The sequence below is a fragment of the Vespa mandarinia genome, chromosome 4 (genome assembly GCF_050613455.1).
Source record: "Vespa mandarinia isolate Hongniang chromosome 4, ASM5061345v1, whole genome shotgun sequence".
NCBI classification, from domain to species: domain Eukaryota; kingdom Metazoa; phylum Arthropoda; class Insecta; order Hymenoptera; family Vespidae; genus Vespa; species Vespa mandarinia.
This window is the reverse complement of record NC_140813.1, coordinates 7,398,955-7,424,994: the sequence shown is the minus strand read 5'-3', so window position 1 is coordinate 7,424,994 and position 26,040 is coordinate 7,398,955. Positions and strand designations below refer to the sequence as shown.

The window sequence follows — 26,040 nt, the reverse complement described above, 5'->3', positions numbered from 1 at the left end:
ACACTTTATATCAAAATATTTTATTTCTGATATCGAAAATATTTTTTTTTTTTAATGTAACTATCTATGAAATATATACCTAGAAATTCAGTCTCATTGATATTCTATGAAGTAGTCTCACAATCAGTAGTAAGAGCTTAATCTAGTCCGCGGTCATGAGCTCCGAATTCTGGGCCAATAATGTCACGGTTCTTCTCTTTCGTCGTTGCTTTTGTTAACTTCAGATCTTTTTCTTTTTATATGAACCATAAAGACGCACCAAATACATATATATTTCTATTACTATAAAAATAAACAAATATTTAAAGAATTTGTAATTAATATATGAATAAAAATTATATTAACAGTCTACGATTAATTGATAATTGAATTTTCCACTTCATCCAAAATTCTCGTCAACCTTAATTTCATCAAAATTTCGAATCCTACAAAAGATATTACACAGATTTATCTTATTTGTTCTTTTTCAATTTATAACGTAACACTACGCATGTAAATGACTTTATAACTTACAATGCATGAGCGAAAGAAGCATTGCAGGCAATCCGCAATATTAAAGTTACACCGTCCATTGTGTCCATCATCCGGAAATGGTGTTTCGTGATATAACTATAAAATACATGTAGTATGTACATATATAACGGATACGTATTTTTTTTTTTTATCATCAATTGACAAGCCAACGCGTAATACAATTGATGAAAAGTAACGAGGATACAAGTATTTCCGTTTGGCATACGGGCACGTTACTGATGTTGAAAAAATTCTGAACATATCCCTTGAATACTGACGGATCCACGAATTTGCGAATTCGCTTTCGCCATCGATAAGAAGTGGTGTAAGAGATTTTTCAAGTCGATTAGGGGAACGAGAAGAAGAAAAGGAAGAGAACGAGAAAGAAAAAGAAAGAGGGAGAGAGAGAGAGAGAAAAAAAGGTAAAGGAAGTAGTAGATATTGTGCAAGTCTCGCCTTGCGGCGACCTTACATAATGTTAATCTTACGTAAGAAGAAACGAACGTTCGTTAGAATCCCGAAAGACAAAAGCATCGGATGATGCTTCGTCATGATGGTTCGGTCGTTGAGCGAAGAAATATACATTTTTCCTTATCGAAGTACATAACTAACTCTTGGCTTCGTAACGCTTTCTATCAAGGCACCTTTTTATCTATCGAGTTTGGATAATAATTGCAAGAATATATAAAGAAGTTTTATTAAAAAGAATCATACTTTATTACTGCGTATGAGAAAGAAAAATGCAATAATAATATGCAATAATTGGCATGCAAAAGGAAATAAGGATAAAATAGAGAAACGAATGAATCATTCCAAAAGTCCTCGATAACATCTATTTGTTCGTCTCTTTAATAAACATATGATATTATTTTTCTTTTTGAAAATCTTTGAAAAATAAAAGTCTCGAGGCTTTGAATATTGCATTTACGATATGGCCATCTGTTGTATATATCATTTATACATGCATATATATATATATATATATATATATATATATATATATAATCATTATAGTCGATTACGTTCCATAGCTACACAAGCCAGAGGAGAGAAAGGAGGTAGACCCGCAATAAAGGCGTTCCGGACCGTCTGAAAACCATTTTCATTGTTCGCCATACGTTCGGGACACGACGTGACGAATCGAAACAAATGGCCGACTCACTTTCATGCTCTATCTTCGTGCAAAATATCAGGAAATCTTGCGAGACTATGAGATTTTACTCCTAGGGGAAAAACGAGAAGAAAAGCGGAAAAAGGATCAAACAGCTGTCAGATCAGACATTAGTTTTCCAACTGCGAGCACTGCTTCTCTTTTTCTCTCTCTCTTTCTCTCTTTCGCACGTGCCTATTATTGTTCAAAGATCTCTAATGACTCGAAGTTCGCCGCAAATCGATTTTCGCTTCGCGTGAAATCCTCGACGTCGTCGAACAGATTCTACTGCAAACTCGAGAATTAATCGAATATATGATAAAAGAAAAAAAAAGAAAAAACGATTCATCATCGTTTAATCGCCAATTAAACTTCGACGAAGTAATCGAAGGACGATGCCTGAGCAATTTAACGTCATTAAATATGCTTTTTCAATTCGGAAATTATACTTCATTACAATACCAAATATTTTTAATATATGCACGTATTCATATACGTCTACGTATTTTATGTAAAAATATCGCATTGAAACGAGTAAAAAATAATGTAAAACGATCGATTAGCAACACTTTACGTGCATTCGTAGTGGATAAAAAATTTTACAATCTGATTAACTCAAAAAATTTAAGAGATGAAGTCTCGTGAACGGACTCGATATAATCCAGCATACGTACATTATTTATAGCGAAGCATTATTGTTTACAAAAGACAATTAATGATCTTCCGGATGATTCGCACGTGACGGATCAATGATTTCATGTTTGTAGATCATTGATCTCCGTCCTATCCTGATCGAGCTGGTGTTTCCGAATAAGAAGTTGATTTATTATCATTCCTACGAATGTATGTATATATTGAAGATTATATATATATATATATGCGCCATAATAAATCATAAATTACGTATAAACGATGATACGTCATATGTACCGGACAATCAGAACGATTATGAAACAAAGAAACTATTGAATGTATCGATGAGAATACCTGTCAAAAGAATTTTTATTCTAATACCACTAATTTTTCACATCTAACATAGTTGTTAACAAGTTCACATAGTTTAAAATAGATAAATTATATAGTTTATTTAATTTTAATTTATTATTATTTTAAGTGAATATAGACTTCAAAAATTGTAATGACATATTCTGATAATGAGATGTATTTAAAATGTATGAAATAAATATCGAAATGGCAGTAACCGTAACAGTGCTAGCGACTGTATACTCAATGAAACATCATGATCATTTAAATGGGGTAAATCGTAAATGGGAACTTCGTATAATATTGATGGAAGCTATCTCTAACGCAGATGCAAAGCAACGTACTTTCGCCGAACTTTCCTTTGGTCGATAAACAGCAATTCTATCATTATTACTACCACACTGAGGATCCCTTCATATTTGATTTGCGAAGTTCTTACCGCATTGAAATTGCAATTAAAATCTGTCAAGATTCATTTCAGTCATCGTCTCAACCATCTAAATGATTAACGACATTAAAAATTTCTTAGAGAACTATCACAGAACTTTTAGTAATTCTACGTTAAACACTTTTTAATTTCAAATCGTTCTTTTTGAAATAAATTAAATAAAGTATTGATTAACGAAATATACATTTTATATTACTATTTTTAATAGTTATCTATAATCATATCTTCGTTTTAATTTAGAATTATTTTTGGCACGGATTTTAAAGATTTTTTATGTTTCATCTTAAATGTAAAACAGATATTTCATTCGATTTTACAAGGAAATAGTCGAGATACGAATGTATCGTTCGTATAGAACGTTAGAAATTATGATCTATTCTTTACACAAATAATCACTTTATGCAAAGTAACTCGCATATATATTGTTCTCAGATAACTGAAGACCTTCCTTTCGAAAGAGCAAGTGTTGTAACATAAGACAAAGAGAGAAAAAAATATAGAAAGGAGAAAAGAGATGTAGAAAAAAAGAGACATAAATCAGAAATAAAAACTAAATTACAAAACACCATGTATATAATTCCTGTTGACTGCGGTGGATTAAATATTTAAATTACCCGAAGGATAACACAAAGAAATGTTGTAACTCAAAATATCGAATCGATACGAAACGAAACGAAACGCAAGATTATTTGGTTAATCTTCTTCGACAATCAAGAGAGATCGCTTGCTGATTAATTCCAAAGATTATGTTCGTTGCGATTTTCCCGCGTTTCGATCGTTCCCAATATTTCTCTCTCATTACCAACATTAATCGCTAGTAAGATATATATACACTACCCACGATAACACGCCTCTATTCGTAGTTTTAGTCTCGAACAAGAAAGTCAAAAATTACGATCGTTTTCTAAATCATTCTCTGTCGTTCGATATTTAACATTTTCCGTAATTAAACGGACGAACTACAAATGATTCCAATAGTCCGAGTGAACTATTATGGTCTCAACTTTTTTCTAGGCTGGTGGCACACCTATTTCCTTTTAAGAACATCCACGCCTCGTACTTTGGCCAATATGTTTCGAAATAGATTAGTACAAGACATCTAAGACGTACATACGTTTATAAAATAATAGTTTTCTCAGAATATCGTATACGTATTAGAAGGTTTTTTTTTTAGTCTCGGAGAGAGAATAATTAATAAATGAAGCATAATTAAGCCGAGACTATGTGCAATGACGTAAGTGCAATTTACTATACGATTTACTTGTGCGATTTTTTGTTTTCGTACTCGATAGAATGAACTCCTACGAAGTGAAATAGAAAAGATGTATTATTAGTTGCCTAAAATTTTGTTGATCAAATATTGAAAAAAATATTCCAAGTATACACATTCATGTCAACAAGTACGCTCTACTACGTGTCTTAACTTTTGTACTCATTGCAAAATAACAAACACTTATTACAAATACATCGTCTATCTTTCATTGTACATCACGAATGTCATTTACTCTTATAGGCCACAGGACAAACCCCCTAAGAAATCATAATGAGAGAAAAAAAGGAAATCAGTCGTTTCGTCCGTATCTTTTTTTAACAATTTGAGTACAACGAAACAAACAAACGAGTACACCATTTTCGATCCGATTCGGGGTCAGTCGCGACGTCGGTATTCAAAACATCGTATTTGCACTCGAACGTTGAGAAAGTCAAGGAGGTTTCGCAACCTGGAGACACGAATCGACCGAGCAAAGAAGACTGGATGTCGGTCGCGTTCCCCTTCACCGATCGCTGACCACGAATCGTGCCATCGACTATCCACTGTTGTCTATCGTAAAAATTTTCAGGAGGCTCGTTCCACTTCTTGTTCAATGATTCAATTCAGTTCATATGTCACCCGTACTTCCGCGTTAAATCATCTTTGAATTTTCATTAAAGATTTTCTCGATCGATTACCAATATTTCTGTCTCTAATATTGTTTTGCATTGACAACATAAGAATGTCGACAAAGTGGATAACCATAATTGTGGATAATCGAAAGCGAGTGAACGTACGTTTTATTCTAGTGCACTTACATATTCCCACATACCGTGTCACAGAAGGACACGTTGCTACGAAATGTCCCAGATAGCCGACATCGTCGAGCCATTCTATTCGCCATCATTATGATATTCTATCGAACCAAAAATTATCTTAAATGTATTATAGATATCCATCCATTCGAGGATGCTACGCTTTAAAAAAATATTGTCAACCATACTTAGAACTCAAGAGTTTAATCTTTAAACAAAACTTAAATGCTTTTGATATCAAACTTAAAGCGTGACTTATAAAGTAAATTGAACTTTTATGCAAGATCAGGAAGTAATAATCAAGAAGGAAGTGTGTCTCCTTGATCGTGACATTACGAAGGAAAAAATGGTAAGATTTTCAAGAAAAAAAAAACAACCTAAACGCGTCACGTTTTTATCGCTAATTGAATTAATGATGTAACGCGTTAAATAGAAACCATAGAACTTCTTATCGATACGATAGGTGATTTGCACCTCAAATTATAAAAAATAATCAGAATAAAAGTAAAAGTTTTTTATATAATATATATTTTACAATACAAAATCTGATGATTAGTTCGAAAATATCGGATTGTCATCGAGTGTTATCATTCTTACCTCGGTGAGTAGTATCAGTAACAAAAGAAGAGTCCCACAGATCCGTGAAATCGGTCGCGGACAGTCGACCCTTCGCATGCTCGTCATCCTCCGGCGAGAAGGCCAGACGCGCGCAGTGACGTCGATGGTCCTTCTCCTGTGTATGTTATCTTTTTTCTTCTTCTTTTTTCTCCCTTTAATTCTTTTCCCCTTCTTCTTCTACTTCTTCGTTTTCAACTTCTTCACCCTCCTCAATCTCTTTCTCGTGGCGCACTTGCACACGCACTACACTATATAATATATACACCAAGAAGATGAAAACGAGGAGAATGACAAAGAGGATAAGGGAGTAAAAAAAAGAGAAAGGGAAAGAGAAAGAAAGAGAAAGAGAAATGGACACCTACGCCACTAAGAATAGCGGGAATGCGCGCGGAATGTGCGTGGCCTGACAAATCGATCGACAACTACGTTTGACGAAGAGAAGAACAAGCAACAGAGAAATCGTTCCGTAGCTCGAGACTCGTGTGTCCGCTATCACGAGAGGTCTCGCCGAATCCTATCCTGAACGACGACGCAGAAGGTAGAAGAGGAGGTGGAGGAGATAGAGGAGGAGGAGGAGGTGGAGGAGGAGAAGGAGGGTAGGAGCAGCAGCAGCAGCAGCAGTAGCAGCACCTGTTCGCCTGACTCGCTACTACACGGCTGACGACGTAGTACCTGGTAGTGGTGGCGACGTGTGCTGCGATGACGATGGTGATGGAAAAGCCGAGGAACAGCACCAGCAGCAACAGCACCGGTGGAAGGAACAACAGTAGCCATATCCGTCTAGACTCCGACCGGCTCGACGAGCTTTATCGACCGAATAGACGACAAATTCTTTTCTTTTGTCTTTCCTTTTCTTCTTTCCTGCTTTCCCGAAAGATTCTTTCTTTCAAAAGATTCTTTCGAAGAAGACCCCAGTCGGTCTTTCTTCTCACGACACCTCAAACTCCATCATCCTGATACCGTTGTTCAGTGTCCAAGTATACTTTACAAATTCATGGACTTTCACTTTAAATCTCCGCTCCTACTTGCTTTCGACACTCTTTGATAACAAGCTTTGTTCTTCTTGACACAAAGTATCGTCATCTTGTGTTCCAAATACAATACTTCTTTCTTTTAATGATTTAATGATAATTTCTTGCTAGATCACTTTAGGATCAATTAAAACTTTCGAGAAACATGACTTGATCCGTCCCTCGCTCGAACTGTCACGATTAAAGAGGGCACGGCTCGCGTAGGTGGTGCTGATGGTAGGAAATTGGAATGAGCAGGTGACTGGGAGGAAGACAAATTATCAGACTACCTGAATTAGACAAGGACGCGAAAGAGATTGGAAAGAGGGTAGAAGAAAAAACTTGGAAGATAGTAGAACGGTGATTAAAAAAAAAAAAAAAAAAAAAAAAAAATGAAATTTCAAAAAAGAAAGAAAGACACAGGAATATACTTCGTCTATCCTTTCATTTTTTAATAGGATTCCTAAATACTTGAGAAAGGACACTTCAGTTCGCAAACGTTCTTTTCTGTTACGAAAGAAACGAAAAATGACACTTTTTTTAATGACACGTGACGATAACAATGATGACGACGACGAAGACGAGCGTGCCGTGCCTCGACCGAGGAAAGCGCCGGGCAAACAGCGCTCTTGGCTTTGCCGCGATGTTCGCTCCCTCGTCTGTTCACTCGTCTCTTCGACTCGACGACCCCGCTGACTGCCTTTCCATTCCACTCGTTTCACCGTCTCCCCATCTCTCCTCATCCTCCACCAACAGACCTGGGGCTAGCCCCAGCCGGATACCACTCTAACTCCCCACCATTGCCGATCCTCGCCATTACTGTCCCCTCTTTTCTCTCTATACTTCTCCCCACTATCATTCTTGGCACCTCATAGGCGTAGATTTTGCATCGTCTCGACGCCATCTACTCCGAACTAAACTTGACGGTACCTTGAAGGAGTAATAAAAATGATTATTTTCTCTTTTCTCATATATTTAAAACATTAGTATTCTGAAAGTGATCCTTTTGATATTTGAATAATGTTCACAAATCTAAATGACAAATGTTTGTATTAATACCTACAAGTTCTGAAAGAAAAAATTCATTTCCTTTTCTAATTAATCCGTTCTATAATACATTCGAGATTCATTATAAAATTATAATAAATTCTTTAATTTAATTTAATTTAGAATCATTCCACATGTTTAAGTTACGCCAATGTTCGCTCCTATTTGTCTGCCTTCACCGGCGCACGTTCTTCTCCCCACTATTTCTCTACCCGCCCACAGCCGACTAGTAAGCGAGAGTATTCTTAACGCGTACACACACGCGCGGTCCACGACGCACGCGCGCTTCTTCCAGTAGCGTATATGTGCCTGGACAACACTTTCGAGCGGTCAAAAATAATTCTTGTTGGACAAGAGGAGAGACACTTTCGACGCTCTCAAAACGAGATCTCACTTTCTCTGCTGGTCGTTTCATCGAATCTCATTACTAAGAACAGATTAATCATATTTTAAACAATGACCCATTTTTAATATGTTTGGTATTTTAAAGATAAAATTGATGATTAAAGAAATACAGACATCCTACAGGTGTATCTCGAGATTTACAAGCTGTTCACCCTCCTTTTTATCACCCCTCCTTCGTTACTCAAATTATCCACACCATGCGATCACCCTTTCGTAACTCCATTGATGTGAATCGCATGTATAAACTTGATGCCCGTGGCGATAATTACCGACCACATAATTCCAAATTGAATAGCCTTGTGACGTACACCTCCAAATTATCTCTATGTCATTCATCATAATGTTATATACGTGCTGTTCAAAACCAATTATATATTTCATTTGAAAATATTCTATAATCGTTGAAAAGAAAAAATACTAGAAAGAATATTTTCGATCGTTTATCTAAACTATTTAAAACTCTCGCTGTAATTCTGATTTTCCATAGTCTTACAAATGTCTATTATTAATTCAAGATACAAGAGTTTATTTACAAATATCACTTAATTTATACTATCCTTTATTTATGTTACGATATTTACGATAAAATATGTTTTGGATCGCTTATGGATCTACACCATCAATACGATGAAAAAAAAATAACAGCAGCTATCGTCCTTTTCAAACAGGGTATACGATTCGAATGACACGTTACTGTTGAAGCGTCTTGCGCATGCTCATTCGAATAACGGTGCGAAGAAAGTCCGAGATATTAGACAATGGATAGGTTTGCTCGGGATAGCTTTGAAAGTTGCCGACGTGAAATATAAATGAGATTACGTCATATGTTTATGATAATTTGCTTTTTCTCTGTGTGTCGAGTTTCCCGACGTTGTGAAAAAAAAATTTGCTTTGGTTAACCTACGAATATAAAAAAAAAGCTTAATTTCGAAAGCTATCGTTTCAAAAACCGACAAATATATTTAATTTATTATCGAATTCGATAGAGAAAGAGAAAACATGAGTGACATATTTCAGTTACGATTTACATTCTACAAGACGATAATACCTATCGCGTATGGTGGTAAAGTGTATGTAGCTTGCTTTTCATAGCTTTACCAGAACGTGTATAATTCTTCTGTTTATCGTTTGAATTCATAATAAAATTGAAAAGGAGAAGGAGAAATTGATAATCGTTCTTTAAATCACACAACATTTGTGTAAATAAATATTCTACTCGCGTTATCAAAAAATTCCTTCGTCGAAAGAGATATGTCTGACTCGGTGTCTATGAACTTATAAAATTATGAGATAACACGATGTCATTTTATATTGAGTAATATTTCAATAGGAAAATAATACCTCTTTTATTTTTAAATTTCTTGTTTTTTCTTCTTTGTCGAAGATATCAATGTCGATAATAGAATTTTCTGTCGCGACGATGGCTGGTACACTCATTCGGAGAGCAAAGAGAAAGCCATTTTCAGTGTTCAACAACGACCTCTAGCGCGATATTTTTAAAAGTATACGCGCCATTTATTTTAAGATTCGAATGTGTACTTTTGGCGCCATCTTTTTATCACATTTAAAATGCTTGAATAGGAAATAAAAAAAATGTCGATTTTTTTTTTATATATATATATAAACAATTTTATCAAGCTATTAAAAATAACTCGTAAAAAACCATTTATCTTAGATAAAATATAAAAATAGATAATTCACATTAAGCTTTAATTCTAATGCCTTTTTCTTATAGGAGAAAAATAACAAAAGAATTAAAAAGAAGCATTTTATTTTATCTCTGATCGTGAGACATTGAAGATAGTTGTTCATTAAAAATAAGAAAACGTGGAGGCTGTCCGTTGCCTCGAACGATCAGAAAAATGATGTCAGCGATAAGTCAGGTTACTGCTTTTTTCTCTCATTTTATTTACGATGACGTCACCGTCGAAACGGTCGATTATTCGTATGCAGCGTGAGTCGGAATGATCGTGGTCTTTCGTGCTAAGCAAAATCAAGTTTCAACGACATCAGAATTTGTATACGAATGGTCTGTTCTCGATCTATCAAATGATCTTTTTACTTCACGCTTATATCCTTTATCGATATGTAGATTAATCGGACATTAAAGGAGGAAATCTTCGAAGTCAAATCAATCAAGCGGAAATAGTCAAGATTAAACTATTTCTATACATAAGCGGCATAGAACGTCGTCATCGATGCATCCGCCATACTAAGTTATTACCATAAACAACGATTCTTGCGGTGAAGCTGTTGGCAATCATCATGGTAACGTGGGCGACAGGAAAGAAATAAAAGGTACGAACCGACGAGAAGATTTCATCGATAATAATTCCACGAAATCGTGACTTACAATTTAAATATTTTTAACGATGTTACATTAATTTTTATATATAATATGATAAGAAAAAGATAACAAATAATAAATCAAAAACAAACTGCCTTATCTTATTTCATTCCATAATAATAAAAGAAAAAAGTGTTTCGATATAATTTTTAATCAGTTTGAGACAACACAAAAATTCATTTTAAACACGTTCGAATAAGCGTCCTTGATTTTGAATCGTAAGCGTCACAAGGATCATGCCTTGATTGTATGCAAGACGTAAATGGATGCGTCCCTGCATATAGAAGTACGACTTCCGTGAATGCACTGACCAGGCAGACTGTGCCCGCGCTTTTTCGATAGGTTCTTTAAGCGCACCTGCGTTTACGCGACAAAATATTTTCACGAAAAGAAAAAAAAAAAGAAAAGGAAATATCAAATCTATTTACATGACTGTTATATCTTTGTCCGCGTCAAAGTAAACTGAAAGTTAAGTTTGCAAGTGAAGGGTGTTAAATTTTACATTCAATGGCTAATTATCTTACGCGTAGATAGTTTGGGTTCTTCAAACAGGGATAACAGACTTCGAACAGATATAGGTAGATTCATCAAATCTGTGTATAAATTTTTAAACGTGCGAGAATACATTATAAAGTTAATGAACATTAAATTTAATTAGATATTTAAAGTTGTATGTGTATATCTCTGTATCTACCTATGTATATACATATGATACTTAATTTATCGATATAACAAAGACTATAGTTATTAATTAATATGATATCGTTACTGATACTATAATCTAAAGATTATTAAAGATTCACTGACAATTAAAGTATATCATTATTATCATTGGTTTAATTAAATTTTTTTACATTATAACTACCATAATAAAAAAATTTTCATTAATAATTCTCATTAATGATGTATTACTAAAATAATACATTTGTATAACTAAAGATTATGCCAAATTTAAACGTAATAGATTAAAAAATAATAACAAAAAACGAGGGAAAATAAAGATGAAGAGTCTTGCTCAAATTTTGAGGATGAAAGAAGAGAATAAAATCAAAGAAAAAGGCAATGAGCGAACACCTGACGGGCGCTTATGCTACACTCGCGTTCGCGCATGCGTGCATGCGTGCGTTTCGTGGCGTGTATCGGCGAACTCCCGCGAACGTAGGCTCAAGTGGATACAACCAGTTCTAGACTGACGGCCACTGCGGTGTCTCTCAGTGAAACGTCTTCTTGATCGCGATCCATCGATCCGTCGATCCGATCTTACTTAATTTATCTTGTGACACGCGATCAAGAGGAAAAACGAAAAAAAAACGAAACGAAAAAATTAGTCGAATCGTCGGTGTGTCATTTCAACAAAATCAAATTGGGATTAGTTCCTTTCTCGCGAGGTGAGAAATAATCTTAGATTCATAAATCTATAAGTAATTAATCTGCAAGATTCGATTCATTGCTATACTATCTTTGATTTATCATTTATATCATTAATCGTATTCCTTTGCCACAAGGAACTCATTATCTTTCATTATTTTATAAATTTGTCTAATTTTTATTTAGTACGAAGCAATATGCGTAAAATTGAAATCAATTCTGTCTGTTCATCGTTCATTTAATGAATTTTTAATCGATTTTATGATCTTTGTCAAATTAAAAAGGAAATACATATAATTCGGAAGATCGGCCAATTCTTTCGAATGCCATGACTTATCAACTATCTGGTATTGTCATTATTATCATAATTATTAATTAATACTTTAGAAATTAATTATATTCTCAGAAAAATCTTCGATGTTTTTAATTTGAAATGAAGTATTTAAATATCAATTCAACGTATATTGACGTGGTCTGTCAATGTACACTGTACAGTGATTAGTCTCTTCACGATCAAAAAAGAACATCTTAGCGGTTTCAAGTACTCGTAAACAGTAGATGGCATTATGCTACATGTGTCATTATTTAACGCGTGGTGATCCTTTTTTTATATTTAAATCCAACTAAGCATATAACCGGTATCTATAGTTGATTTCTGTAGCTTCGTTATTTCATATAATTTAAAAATAATTCATTAACAAACATAAAAGTATAGAAAATAAATATATCACACGTATGGTAGCTTCACGACGATAAGTATCAAACATTCTTATTGGAATACGTAATCCGAAGACCAAACGATCCAATCGATCCAAACGATTCTTTTTCTTGGATAGGTGGAAGGTCAAATCTCTCTTTGTATTTTTATAGAAGTTTTACCTATGTATAGCTCGTTCCACAGGTTTTCGTAACTATGAACGCGTGCCCATCAAAACGGCAACTATTTACGTTTCTCTTTATCGTCTTTGACTTTTTTTTTTTTTTTAATAGAAATATTAAATATAACAAAGTTCGTACATTACACAATAAATCATCGAATCGCTACAAACACATACTGATATAAGATAGAAAAGAAAAGTTTTTTGGTTTCAATATAATAATGAAAATGAATAATGTAAACTTTTGTGTAGCGGGGTAAATGGGACGTTGAAGGACGAAAGCAAGAGCAAAAATAGGCATAACGCCAAAAAGCTGCTGGTACGAAACTTTGTGCGACTACTACCACTAGCTAACAAGACAAGAATAGATTCAGGTTCGCCGATGTAGTTTCGTGATTTTATACGATTCTACGTCTTTTTTTCACGAAATATGAACGAACGAAATATGCGCGTAGAATTTTTTTTAAATGTAATTATCTTAAAAAATATTTACATTTACATATGTGAACATAAACATGTATTATATATAGAGAACTCGATTATTAAACAAGCAAATATCTTACAAAATAATTAAATAATGCCATATTTCGTGGATATATCAACAAATAAATAATTAATTAATTGATAATAGTACATTAAATTATAAATATGAAAAATAATAGAATGACAAGTAGCTCCCTTAAGATTCTGTGAATTTTATCAATTTTATGATTTGATAATTCTACGAATAACTACGCAAAACACAGAAAATCTCTAACTTATGTTAGGTGAGAGTGTTATATTTATGCGGATCAAACAAAGAACGAAGATCGGTGGCCAACGGTTGGAGGAGGGTAAGATGGCGGCGCGAGAGAAGAAAAAGATAAAAAGGAGATGAGACGAGATTCCGGGCGCCGCCGGTTGGTCAGGCAGCTCGTCACCCACGTAATGTCATACGTTATATATATACATATATATATATATACATATATATTTATATATATATATATATATATATATATATATATATATATATATATATTTATACCTATATAGTTAGTTCTCGTTTTACGAATGATCAGCTTCAAGATTTCTCTTATATGACATAATATCAAAAATATTTATCTTTTATTTAACACAATTAAACTTTTTAATAAAAAAAAATATAGTATAAAAAATAAAAGACACGTTTACAGAATTAGGTCTGTAGGAAATGTAAATTTTCATTTTGTTGTATGTTTATTTACTTTACAGAAAATGTTTATTTTACAGAAAAAAAATAGTAAAAAATTAATTCCTAAAGTCTCGAATTATCTATATTCTATAGTACATTCGTAGAATTATTACATATTATTTTTCCCTGAAAGTAGAAATTGAAGTAGTAATATTTCCAGACTTTACATTTGAAAACTATTTCTCAATAGTTATTATTCGTTTGCTAATTTTAACTGTACTTTTGCAATTTTTTCGGAATCACGTTTTTTTCAAATTTATTTTTATAAAATCATTTAAATCGTTAACTTTCTATTTTGTAAAAAAGAACTAAAAACAGATATTTTATCATATTAAATTGTTAATTAAATTAAAGCAAACGATAATTCTAATCTTCATTTTCATCTGATGAAAGATGCCAACTATCTTTATCTTATCAAATAAATAAGAAGGAACCAAAAGAAAAAAATCGTACTGTCTTCTATTCATGTAATAGAGTATTTATTCACTTAAAAGAATATTAAGGATTTCTTTCCGTCTGAGTTGCTATGGGATCAACAGGGGAACGAAGTCGCGTTTTGACAAAGTTCGCCATACTAACCTTGGGATCTCTTAGGTTCTCTTCCCTTCGGGCATTGAGGAAATTCGATATAGGAGAATGTTAACAGAGAGAAAGCTAAGGTTATACATGCTCGATCTATTAGTAACCAAACGCAAGGTCGTCTTTCGAAAACGACGTTCAAGTTACGCGTGTGAAGTAACTTAAATGGGGCGTATCGTAATTATATTTATTAAGGAATAGAAAGGTCGACGATTAAAGTTCATTACAAGACCAACAGAAATTTAATAAATTGCTTAACAAACCACCTAACGACTTTATTAGACGAATATAGAAAGATTTTGTAATGATTTTTAATGAATTTAATTAATTGTAGTCGTTCGATACGATTTATAATTAAAACTTGTTCAATTATTTTAATTATTTAAGCTACAATGTATTATATCAAGAATGTATTACTAATAGACGATCGTTGTCAAATATACAAAGATTAAATTGAACTAAATAAATATAACAGTGTTAATCATCAATGAAGACTATCTATTAGTTCTTCATGATCATCGGACATGTGTTCTCTCGAACGTCACCCGAAATTTAATTAGCTCGATCGAACGGCTATGTGATCGTTCGTATTCCATGTAATTCTCCTACTCGTGCCGTTGTTCACACTTCCATATTGGATAATCGCTTCCTTTATGAGAACATAAATTTTTTTTTGACTTAAAGAAATATTTCTAACGAATATTTGTCTATTGGTTACTCTTCGGAAAATTTTAATAGCAAGATTTTATTATCTATGATTCATTAAATTGTATCATTAAATTAAATTATTTTAAAATACATGTAATCTATTGCACGATCGTTATCGTAAAACGTTTTATCTGTGCATAAATTATCGATATCGCAAACCGAAGTTGGAACTGTTTTATACTTTCATTAGTTTTAAATTCTCAAGATATGTTTAAATTTCTGAATTCATGAAAAAACCAGTGGTATATAAACATAACTCATACCGTCTCTTTTATATCATATAAAATTAACAAACGTTCTGATGCTGCAGAAAAATTAACGATGAAACTAAAGAAGACAGAATGAAAATAATACAATGAAGTGAATACTATTGATTTTGTTGTACGTTTCCATTTTCCATTGGTGATAACAACCTTGTCAACGTAACTATCGAGAAGGTTGTATATACTATGTAAATACTAAAGATTGCAAAAGAACGAAGGTTCATTTTTATCAAATGCGTGACGAATAGAGCCTTGATTACATTTGCAAATATAAATTGCAAAAGCATGTCGATATTATAAATGGCGTAGAATAATAATTTTAAATGTCTATCGTGTTTCTAGTCTCGCGATCCTAAATACGATATACCTACGCTTTTATCTTTCTTGTATATCATTCGAAGTCTGAGATCGAAAGAAAAGATAGAGGTGCAATTTGGCAGTCTCTTTTGAACGAAAACAAGCCATAAATCCATTGAATCATTGGCCAATTCCCCGAAGAACAAAGAATATAATTTAACCAAAAAAAGAATATAACTATTAAACACTTTTTGCCAAAACTTATAATGACGAATATATCCTCGAAACAAACGCAATCACAGTCATCGTCATTTTGATTAACGCGCAGACCTTGAGTCACAATTCACAATGTCACCAAGACTGTAACTCGTTGTTAACGATGTGCTTAAAAGCGGTTACATCGTAGTTGACAATGGCGTAATCACGGAGACTCTTCAATTTACCATATTTGTTAATGTCTAATAGCTAATCGATCAATTCTGCTTAAATCTATACTGGATGATTGTTTCTTTATAAAATAATCGTAAACGATATTTCCAATCCGAGATATTAATAAACATATTTAAATATTTTCTTGTTATAAAAAATGCTCATTAAATTAATAATTTATTAGTAAATTGAATTCGATGTTGAAATATTAAATAATTTCACCTTGCGTTCGGAATTTAAAAAAAAAAAAAAAAAAAAAAAAAAAAACAAATTGCATAAGAATATTTTTTAATAAAATAATATGAAAAACTTCGCTTATGAAAATTTAATCTTTTCTTCATAATGATTACGCCACTGTATTGTAAATATCATTCAAATGAGTGAGGGAGAGTGATCGAATAATTACGTATATTCTATATTTGTACATATTTACATATATATGCATACACATGTATAACGTGCGTACAAAACATCATCGGTCGACTTTGAATGAGAGTTTAATCTCGAGATGATCTACGAAGAAATTTTCGGAGATAACCTTTGCAACGTCAGGCCTTTAAGTGGTCACGAGGACGATTTGTCTATCTTTCTCGTTCTCCTAACAGTGGCGTATAGGAGGATTAAAGTGTTTTTAACGATCTACTGTGAACGCGTGTACATACTCAAACATTCTCTTGTTAACAACTCGTTAACTACTCGTAAATCTTCGTCAAAAAAGAAGACAGACTGAGAAGGACCTCCTCTCAATACCACGAAAGAATATCTTGATCCCCCAATGACCTCGGATCAACATAGACAACATGACTTATTCTAATCTTTTGGTTCGTTCACCATCTCCTACAAATTAAATCTATCGTGTTATCTAATTAGATTCAAAAGATTAGTAGATCGTTTGGATGATTACGAAAAATAAAATATTATATAACTTTTTGAGCGAACTTCTTTCGATGTTCAAAGAATAAATGAGAAAAATTACAACGAGATTTTATTCAGGAAAATAAATCCGAATTAATAGAAACGAGATATTATCGAAGAGAGAGATCAGAAAAGCACAATGATCTTTCGCGATTTTATGGCGACAACGAAATAGAAAAAAAAAAAAAAATAAACAAGAAAGGTGATTGAAAAAATCATGGATTTCGTGAGGAAATTTCGTCGTTTGTTCACATCTATAACGAGCTCGTTGATTATTACGAGTTCCGTCCAGCTTTTAGGCCAATTCGTAGTAAGAAGTCGTTTCAGCGGAGATCGTAGGAGCTCGTTCAAGCGAACGATTCTTAGTGGTCGATTCTCGGAAAGGCTCCTTGGCCCCTTGGCCCCATTCGTATCGGTGCCTCAGCCGGAATAAACAAGACGTTTGGCGTTTCTCGAGGAAATAGCATCCAGTCAGCTAAATTCTCTCGCATCGCTGCCCAATATCAGATGCTTTATTTTCGTGGAGAAAGTCGATCATCATTTACACTTAGGTGGAAAATCATAATATGATCCTCTTGAAATTTGTAAAAATATGCCATATACTTTCTATATAACACGGTACATGTTATTTTATTTAGAAATTAATAATTTGTTACTTTTACTAATGAATTTCTACTAATGAATTTACGTACAAAAGAATAAAGGTATATAAGATAGAAAAAAGTATTTTAATATAGCTATAAAATCACGAATTACCATGTAAAATGGAAATATTAATTTAATTAATGTGGCAGATTAAAAATTAACTTTGAAATTTGATCTAGGTTGATATCAAAATTTTATTAAAACTTGGCAAACAATTCGAAATAGTGCGAGGATTACGTTTCAAAGTGTAATATAGATTCTAGGAACGATATTTTTATACTTTATAGAAATACAGATATTTGTTAAACGACAATGACATTACATTAAGAGAAAAGATTACAGTAATGTACAATTACATTAATAGAAAACAAGCTACGAATCGACTTGCTTAGGTAAATTGTAAATAATTATGTGAATACTTGCAAATTTTGTTGGAGCTGGAAAAATGTTATTACGACCCACACGAATGTCGATGTCCTGCGTTACGAACACAACGTGCTATAGGTAAACCGGCTCCGAACTAAAGTTCCTGCACCACACCCGTAGATCCAATTCCTATGCATTTATCGTTTTGAACATATGCAAGCTTCTATAAATAGATAAAGCTTTCTATTGAACGCTTATATCTATAAAATATTAAAGAGAGATTATCCAAGATAATCTACATTACTAATAAATTAAAACTACGAGGCTTGATAAAATTTATTAAAACTTTCAAATATTTTTGTATATCTTAATCTAATTTATTCTTAAATATTATATATAATAATGATTATTATATTCTTACATCTTGAATATTATATTTAATAAATTTATGATTTAAAAATATTTAATGTTGATTTCATTAAATAAATCTATCAATGTTAATTTAGGTATCGTGAGGTAGGGCTACAAGGAACGCGATGTCAACGGCTGTAAGGGAGAGGACGAGCACGCACACCAGTAGAAAGATCGTGAGTCATGGCGGTCCTATATCTGGCCAAAGCCACGGCGCAGTCACGGCCGGCAGTCTCGAAAACAATTTAGGTAACAATTTAAACATGACACTAGACAATGTAATTCTATCTGTTTAGTTTTTAATCGAGTGATCGACATTTCTTAAAAATCGCCATCCATACGGCAAATTTGATCGGCCATTTTCGAAATTGCATTGAAATCTCTACCGTCGAAGAAATGTCTTGCTTCTATGCATTACCAATCGTAGTCGTTATCGTCATCGTCCGCCTTTCTAATCTCGTAGCGTCGAGCATGCACCAATAATAGCAACGCTCGACATTTTATTCTCGTCGTTTACTTTTGTCATCCCACTCACTTTTCCTTCTTTGTGAAATACGTATAAGAACCAATGTAAATCAGTCACTTTACTAATGTATTTTATATACTAATGTACATTAATATTAATAATTATACTTATTAATCATTTGAAAGTATTAGCATAAATCATTCTTTCGACGATTCTATCGAAATCGAAATACGAGAATAATATTTTTTAATTAGATGAACTAACGAAAATAATTTCACTTTGAATAAGATAATACCTTTTAATGAAGTTAGTCACGTCCAGAGTGTCTTCCTACGTTTCTAGAGAAGTAACGAAATTTCTTTCTCTTTCTCTCTCTCGTGCCATATTAAACGACACTTTTCGAACAATTTCAGATGCACTTCTCGAGGATCTTCAGACTAGCGTCTCGAGAAGTGCCACTCCAAGTCGAAGTGGAAGAGCTCTCTCGCCTCAAGTCGAATACCGTGTGGCTGCGAATCCAACCAGAGTGGTCACCGAGGGCAGGTGAGTCTTTTCATAAAAGATTACATTTCTTTCCTAACACAACGCAAGATATGTGATATCAAAAACAATAATTGAAGAAACCCTAAAAAAACTTTTTTAAGAATAATAATTTTTATTCAATTAATAATGTATAAATTCTAAATCCGTTTATCATCGATTCTACGATTTTGCGTTTAACAATATAAGAATGAAACTAGTAAAAGAAATTAGAAGTATAGAATGTAATAATTATTACAACAAAAAATAATTATAAAAAATAAACTTTCAGGACCGTATCACCAACACGCTCTACCAAAACAACCACTGAAAAATTTGTGAGTACAGTTCCTAGTGGTGTGCCCAGTAATATACCAGGATTAGAACTTCTCGATGCAGAACTCCAAAATGTAAGAATTAATATTTTATGATTGATAACGATATTAATCATATTAGTAAGATCGATTATGCAATATTAAAAAAAAAAAATTTTGACCTTTTCAAAACTTGCACAACGATCATTCATTTTAAACGTTTCGTTAGAATGAAATCAAATGTATCATCTAACGACGACAAAAAAAGGAAAGAAAGAAAACAGCAAGAAACGCGTATGGTAACTACAAATTAACATACTGGTATCCACTATTTCCTCGTCTCCATAAAACTCTAGAGATATTAATATAAATTAAAGCGAAAAAAGAAACTTCAAGAGCATCGAATATTATTAAATTCATATATTACATTTAAACGAAGTAATGCGTACTTAAACGAAAATTAAAAAAATGATTATCCACAAATTTTCATTCAATTCAGAAATATTTATTTCAAAGATGAACATCATTGTCAAAAATTTAATTATTTTATTGCAATAAAAATAGAACTGAACTTAAGCTCATAATAAACGAATGATCTAATTATCCAATATTAATTTTTGTATCTAAAAAATTATATTATATAATGTAAAACTAATAATATAACGTATATTAGTGTAAATAAGTAAAAGTATAACTTACATTTAACAAATATTAAACTTCGAATATTAAGAAATATTTAATTTTGTGTTAGAAAAAAAATAAGACTTAAAAAAATACACATATATGAATGTGTAACTTTAAAATTGCATGGACATTATAGAGCAACTTTTCTCAACCTTTTTACAATGGGCCCCAATACATTATTAATCTCTAATGGTGCCGTTATCCAAACACATACAATATACATATAATTTTTAAGAATTTAGTAGATTGGAGTCACTTGAGTCACTTTAAAAGATGCAGTATTCTCACGAACTCCCAAAGAACATTTTATGGAAAATTTTTTGGAAATCACTTAGAAATTAATCACTTCTCTCGCTTTGCTATAAGGTAGCAATTATTATTTTATGGTCGATTAAAAATTTAAGACCCATAAGTTGAGATAAGCTGTTATAGAGAGTTAAGTTTGGTCGCAAGTGATCGCATCTCTTCTCTTCGCTTCCAGCACCTAATGTGAGAATCGTTCGTCATTTCTTCGCGTGGCTGCTCTTTCAAACCTTTTAATCAACGATTACCAGTTCGAAACGCGTCACTTTACGATTTTACGTCCTGAATAATAGACACGGAAGATTACGTTGCTTGGTGCGTTTGCCCTCGAGCTACGTGTCGACAAAATCTCTATACGAGAGTACTTACGTATACACATGCATATACACACGTATATATATATATATATATATATACATAGGTGTGTACATAAGTACATCGACATGCGCTTAATGCGATCCCTTGGCTAGAAACGTTAGAGAGTGATATCACGCCTATACTTGAGACTAAGATAATCGCAGCTCCTGCGGCCTCCGATCTAACGTTCAACGAAAATAAATCGACCGTACGTGTAATTTGCTCGTCCGTTCTCACACCGCCACAAACGGGACACGATTTCTTCCTTTAAAATATCTCCTTAAGGCATCTAAGAGAAACTCAGAAATCTTTTTTCATGCTGAAACATGTTTGAAAAATCGCTACGATTATTATACCATTTGTTTCTTATCTCTTTTCTTTTTTTTTCCTTTTTTATTTTAATCTACCAATCGTAAGTTCATAGTTCAATGTAAATATATATACTCGGCTTTAACAATTATTGATACAGATTATTTGCGTAACGTTTTATTCTAATAAGTATTTTATTCTAATAAGTATTCTAATAGTATCTTGTAAGCTTGAACAGAATCGTTGATCGACTAATCGGAATGCTTCGCAAGTATCTTTCATAAACAACTATCAAAATAATATTTTATAGCACGATACGAAGAACGAATTGCGAATATCTAAAAAATTTCTGTAAATGAAATATTTCATTAATTCGTTAACAATCAATACGCCAACGTCAATTACGATGAATACTCTTAATCAGGGTCATATAAGGAAAGTCTATGTATTCAAAAGACGACCCACGTATTCGTATTAATTCAAACTAATTGCTCTTTCAAAGAATGTAACGAGAACAAACGAATAGTTTATATTTTTAAATTATTTCTCGATCGATGAATAGAAGATTAACATGTTCGTCATTCTTCGAATTTAAGACTTTCTTTAATTTAAATTCGATCAATCACCGGATGTAAAAATTAATTAAAATATAATTTCTTTTTCCTGTGTAGGTTCAACCGGGGCAAAGCAAAACCGTTGCTTATAAACAGGTGTCCTATCAATATAACAAGAGCATCGATGGAAAACCAGTCGGTAAGCGATGTTCATTCTAATTTATCAAATATTACATTAGATCATAATTATTTTTAGTATCGAATAAACAATTTGTTTATACTTAACAATGGATTATCATTCGTGATAAATGTTCGTACAAAATAATTTAAGAAAAATATACATAGATCAACTTGATTCATCTTGAGCTTTGTGAGCGAACTCTAGAGTTCGGTAAGACTTCGATTCTTGGTATAAACTGGCCGTATGTGTCCGCGACGAATCATGTTGCGTGCGAGCGCGTTTTAAGCGATCGTAGAAGGAAGGGGAGGCCGGTCTCTCGTGTCGCTCCTTTTAAGGCGTGCAACGGCCTTGCAGGTATACGGTTAATTGACAATGAATACGATAAAACGAAAAAGATTCGACGTTTTAATACAATATAGACAGGTAAATCTTGATAATGTAAATCTTCGAAAAAAATTTCTTCTATCTTTTCGTAAATATTTTATCTCATTGATTGTCTCTTTAAAGAACAAAAAAGATAATAAAGAAAATAATGATGCGAATGTATGAATCATACGCAAACACTATGACGATAATTTTATTTAGAAATTTATACGAAATTTATTTAGAAATGTGCTACGAAGAAATCATTATAATGAGTCTTACAATTACATAAATGGTAATCACAAATATCACGAAATACGTGCAATATCTAATGTCTCAATTAGTTGTTTAGTTTTTATGTGAAATACAGATTGAAGATGGTGACAAAACAAAACCATTAAGTAGCGACACTTTTCACGGTGTTCGGTTAAATCGAGATAACTGGAGATCGCTGGCGTTTCCCTTGCAATAACGCGTACATGTATACGATACTCGAGCCTATCCATATTAGGATCGCGTATAGCTGAACGCTGACCCAATTTTTGCGTGGCTCCTTCTCCTCCTACTCCTCGTTTAAAAGAAAGAAGGAGAGAAAGATGACCGTGAGAGAGAAGTGGCCTGTTGAATTATGGAAGGTTACGCTTACCAAATAAGAATTTTATAAATCTTGATGTTTCGATTTCGAAGACGTTAATGTATTTTAAATTTGCAGACTCATGGGCAATGGCAGATAATGCGATGATGAATACTGCTACACCAATGATGTAAGTTTACACACTATGTCATTGAGGATAATGTTTTATAAAAATAAAGAAACAATATTACATGAAAATATTTCCAGTGATAATATCCATGAGACTACTTACGAAGAGAGCAAAACGCAAACAGGTCACCGTAGTCCTGAACCTACCGCTAAAAAGTCTACGGTTAATAGAGAACTAGTGAGTATTGTAATAAGATAAATAATCTATTCAGTAGTCAATTTATTTATAATATCTAACGTTAAACATTTCTGATATTTTAGGTATTCTCCGATAGTTCGGCATCTCGCTCCATGGAAACTTCACCTCCTCCAGGAACTCAATATCGAGATGTAAAATATGTACACGATTCATCTAGTACGTAAATCTTTAAGTATCATTATCCTTCTAATATTTAAAACGACAATAACACAATTTTTTTTCATAATAAAAAATACTGTATTAAGGACAATTAAATAATCAAAAGAAGTACTGGTAAGTGCACGTAGGACCTTTTTCCATTATTAAAGTACAAAAAAACCCGCAATAACAATCTAAAAGACATAAGAACTCAATTGACAATTTTCGTCATATAATTCTAAAAACTAAATTAGAAAAACTTAAACTACGGTCATGTTCATTCTTCAGCGCCATTTAATAATCTTGCCGTAAGTTTAAGTCAATAATCGTTTAATATCTCAGGTTACCAAACTGAATCACGTCCCACTCCAAGTACAGTGACTACCGTGCATACGAACACCGGCCAGGAATACGGAAACGTGGAATACGTCCCAGTACCGTCGCCAACTCCAGCGATACCGATCAATTTGGCACCCGGTCCCAACACGAAAGTAACAACAACTATAAAAACATACACCTATGAGTTACCAGGAGCACCAGAGACATATCTACCGGGTGGCACGTTGCCAGGAGGAGCCGTACTTCCCGGCGATCAGACTATTACCTATACTCTGCCCAGAACTGGTACTTCCACCACAGACAAAACGGTCACTTATCAAACTGTAACCGAGAATATACAAGGTGGACCAGGCGGACCAATCAAATACAGCAGTCAACCACCCATAGAAATGACGAAAAAATCAACGGCACTTCACAAAGAGACCAAATTTTATCGCGAAGACCATCATGGTTTGCCACCTTCGTCAGGTGGAACACTTCCACAAAATTATCATCCAAGTCCGCCACCCCAGACGAATATCGATTCCAGAACAACAGTCACTAGAAATGAGAAGTATTATCACGTAGATGGCAATTTTCCTAATGGACAACCACCGTCTGATAGACCAGATTATCCTGGTAACACTACTACCATCGTTTATCAAAATCAACCGCCTGTAATAAATGAAACTCACATGACGACGATAAATCGACTCGAGGAGCACTATCCAAGCAGACCACCTTCTGCTGGACGACATCCGACACCAGATAAACCAGGAACACCTACAAGAACAAATTACTATCCAGTACCTTCTCAAGGAACACCACCTGGTACCACTACTGTTTATAAATTCTCTAACACTACAACGACAGTACCTCCAAATAAAAATGCCGAAGATCATGAGGTACTTCTACCTAAGCCTTTCCCAACCCCAGGAGGAGTACAAGTTTATCCTGTTAATGCGAAACCTTCAGGACCAAACGATCAACAAGGACCACCGGCAAGACTCGAAGATCTTATGGCGTCGTTCTCCGATTCCGAGGTAACGTACAATCAAAATACATGATACCGATTGATGGGAACTTGTCCCTTCACACTATGATTAATATCAATCATTAATGATTGATCTATTATATTATTTATTATGTATGTTACATTTAAGCGTGAGGTATTGGAAGATATTGAGAAAAAAGAGAAAGAACAACAAAAGAAAGACTCACCAGCCGTAAAAAAAGAAGTTGATTTTCTGCCTCATACTCCGCCTAAGGTGAAGAGCAAGAACGTTGCTGGACCACCAGTATATTATCCTCCTGGTTCAGCTGAGTTTACTAAGAAAGAAGAATTTGGTGCAGCTATGTCACAATCTAGTGTAAGTATCATTTCACAATACTTTCAATTTTCAATTTTTTCAGCTATTCTAAGTATCTGCTTTTAATTTCTTAGGGAGGATGGCAGAAGGGAAGTGCAAAATACGAATATGAGGCGTCTAGCAAGAGTAAAAGTAAATCTTCCAGTGGGGCAGCGGTTGTACCTGTTTGCCTACCACTCTGTTGTGCCTTACCATGTGTCATTATGTAATTTAGTTGAAAAATAATTATATTGATAGGGTATGTTAACAAAACAAGAGAGATAATATTGTTATTTGCGTCTTCCACTATATGTCCAAATTTCAAGTCAAGGCTTTTTGGTACATAATTAAGTAGATTATATTTGTTCTTCTTGCCAATATTTTGAATATCTAATAATTTTAATATAAATAAAATACACTTGCTATTCTGTTTAATAAACAGTTAATCGATAGATTACATGATTATGCATATTAAGAAATCAAATTTAGTTCTCTTAATATACAAGTATACTTTCATGTGTCATTAGATAAGACGAAAAATTAGATAATCATAAACTATTTA

At 33.3% G+C, this 26,040-nt stretch overlaps 2 protein-coding genes across 5 annotated transcripts in view; one reads left to right on the top strand and one right to left on the bottom strand.

The window, feature by feature from the left end:
• The window catches only part of Ptp10D (Protein tyrosine phosphatase 10D), a 34,370-nt gene extending 27,942 nt beyond the window's left edge, over positions 1-6,428 (bottom strand). For all 3 annotated transcript variants that reach the window (XM_035869865.2, XM_035869866.2, XM_035869867.2), the window contains exon 1: positions 5,760-6,428. In XM_035869865.2, the coding sequence (XP_035725758.1) occupies positions 5,760-5,846 (87 nt within the window). In that variant the 5' untranslated portion in view covers positions 5,847-6,428. The remainder of the gene's footprint in view (positions 1-5,759) is intronic.
• A 5,330-nt stretch (positions 6,429-11,758) lies between these two features.
• LOC118442913 (uncharacterized) lies at positions 11,759-25,716 on the top strand. 2 transcript variants are annotated; one of them, XM_085656237.1, is made up of 12 exons: positions 11,759-11,977; positions 13,088-13,154; positions 18,757-18,910; positions 19,541-19,670; positions 19,939-20,056; positions 22,285-22,366; positions 23,424-23,475; positions 23,553-23,652; positions 23,736-23,829; positions 24,154-25,172; positions 25,293-25,499; positions 25,574-25,716. In XM_085656237.1, exons 3-12 carry the CDS (start codon positions 18,787-18,789, stop codon positions 25,706-25,708), a joined length of 2,061 nt encoding a protein of 686 aa, XP_085512363.1. In that variant the 5' UTR covers positions 11,759-11,977; positions 13,088-13,154; positions 18,757-18,786; the 3' UTR covers positions 25,709-25,716. The 2 variants fall into 2 exon arrangements, with proteins under 2 accessions (XP_085512363.1, XP_035725057.1); XM_035869164.2 differs by lacking the exon at positions 13,088-13,154.
• The last annotated feature ends 324 nt before the right edge of the window (positions 25,717-26,040 follow it).

Bases quoted from the DNA above. Each gene is read 5' to 3' on its own strand.
- LOC118442913 (XM_035869164.2), top strand. From the start codon at position 18,787: ATGTCAACGGCTGTAAGGGAGAGGACGAGCACGCACACCAGTAGAAAG. The intron at 23,830-24,153 runs GTACGTAAATCT...TTAATATCTCAG, and splicing joins ATATGTACACGATTCATCTA to GTTACCAAACTGAATCACGT. The intron at 25,500-25,573 runs GTAAGTATCATT...TTAATTTCTTAG, and splicing joins CAGCTATGTCACAATCTAGT to GGAGGATGGCAGAAGGGAAG.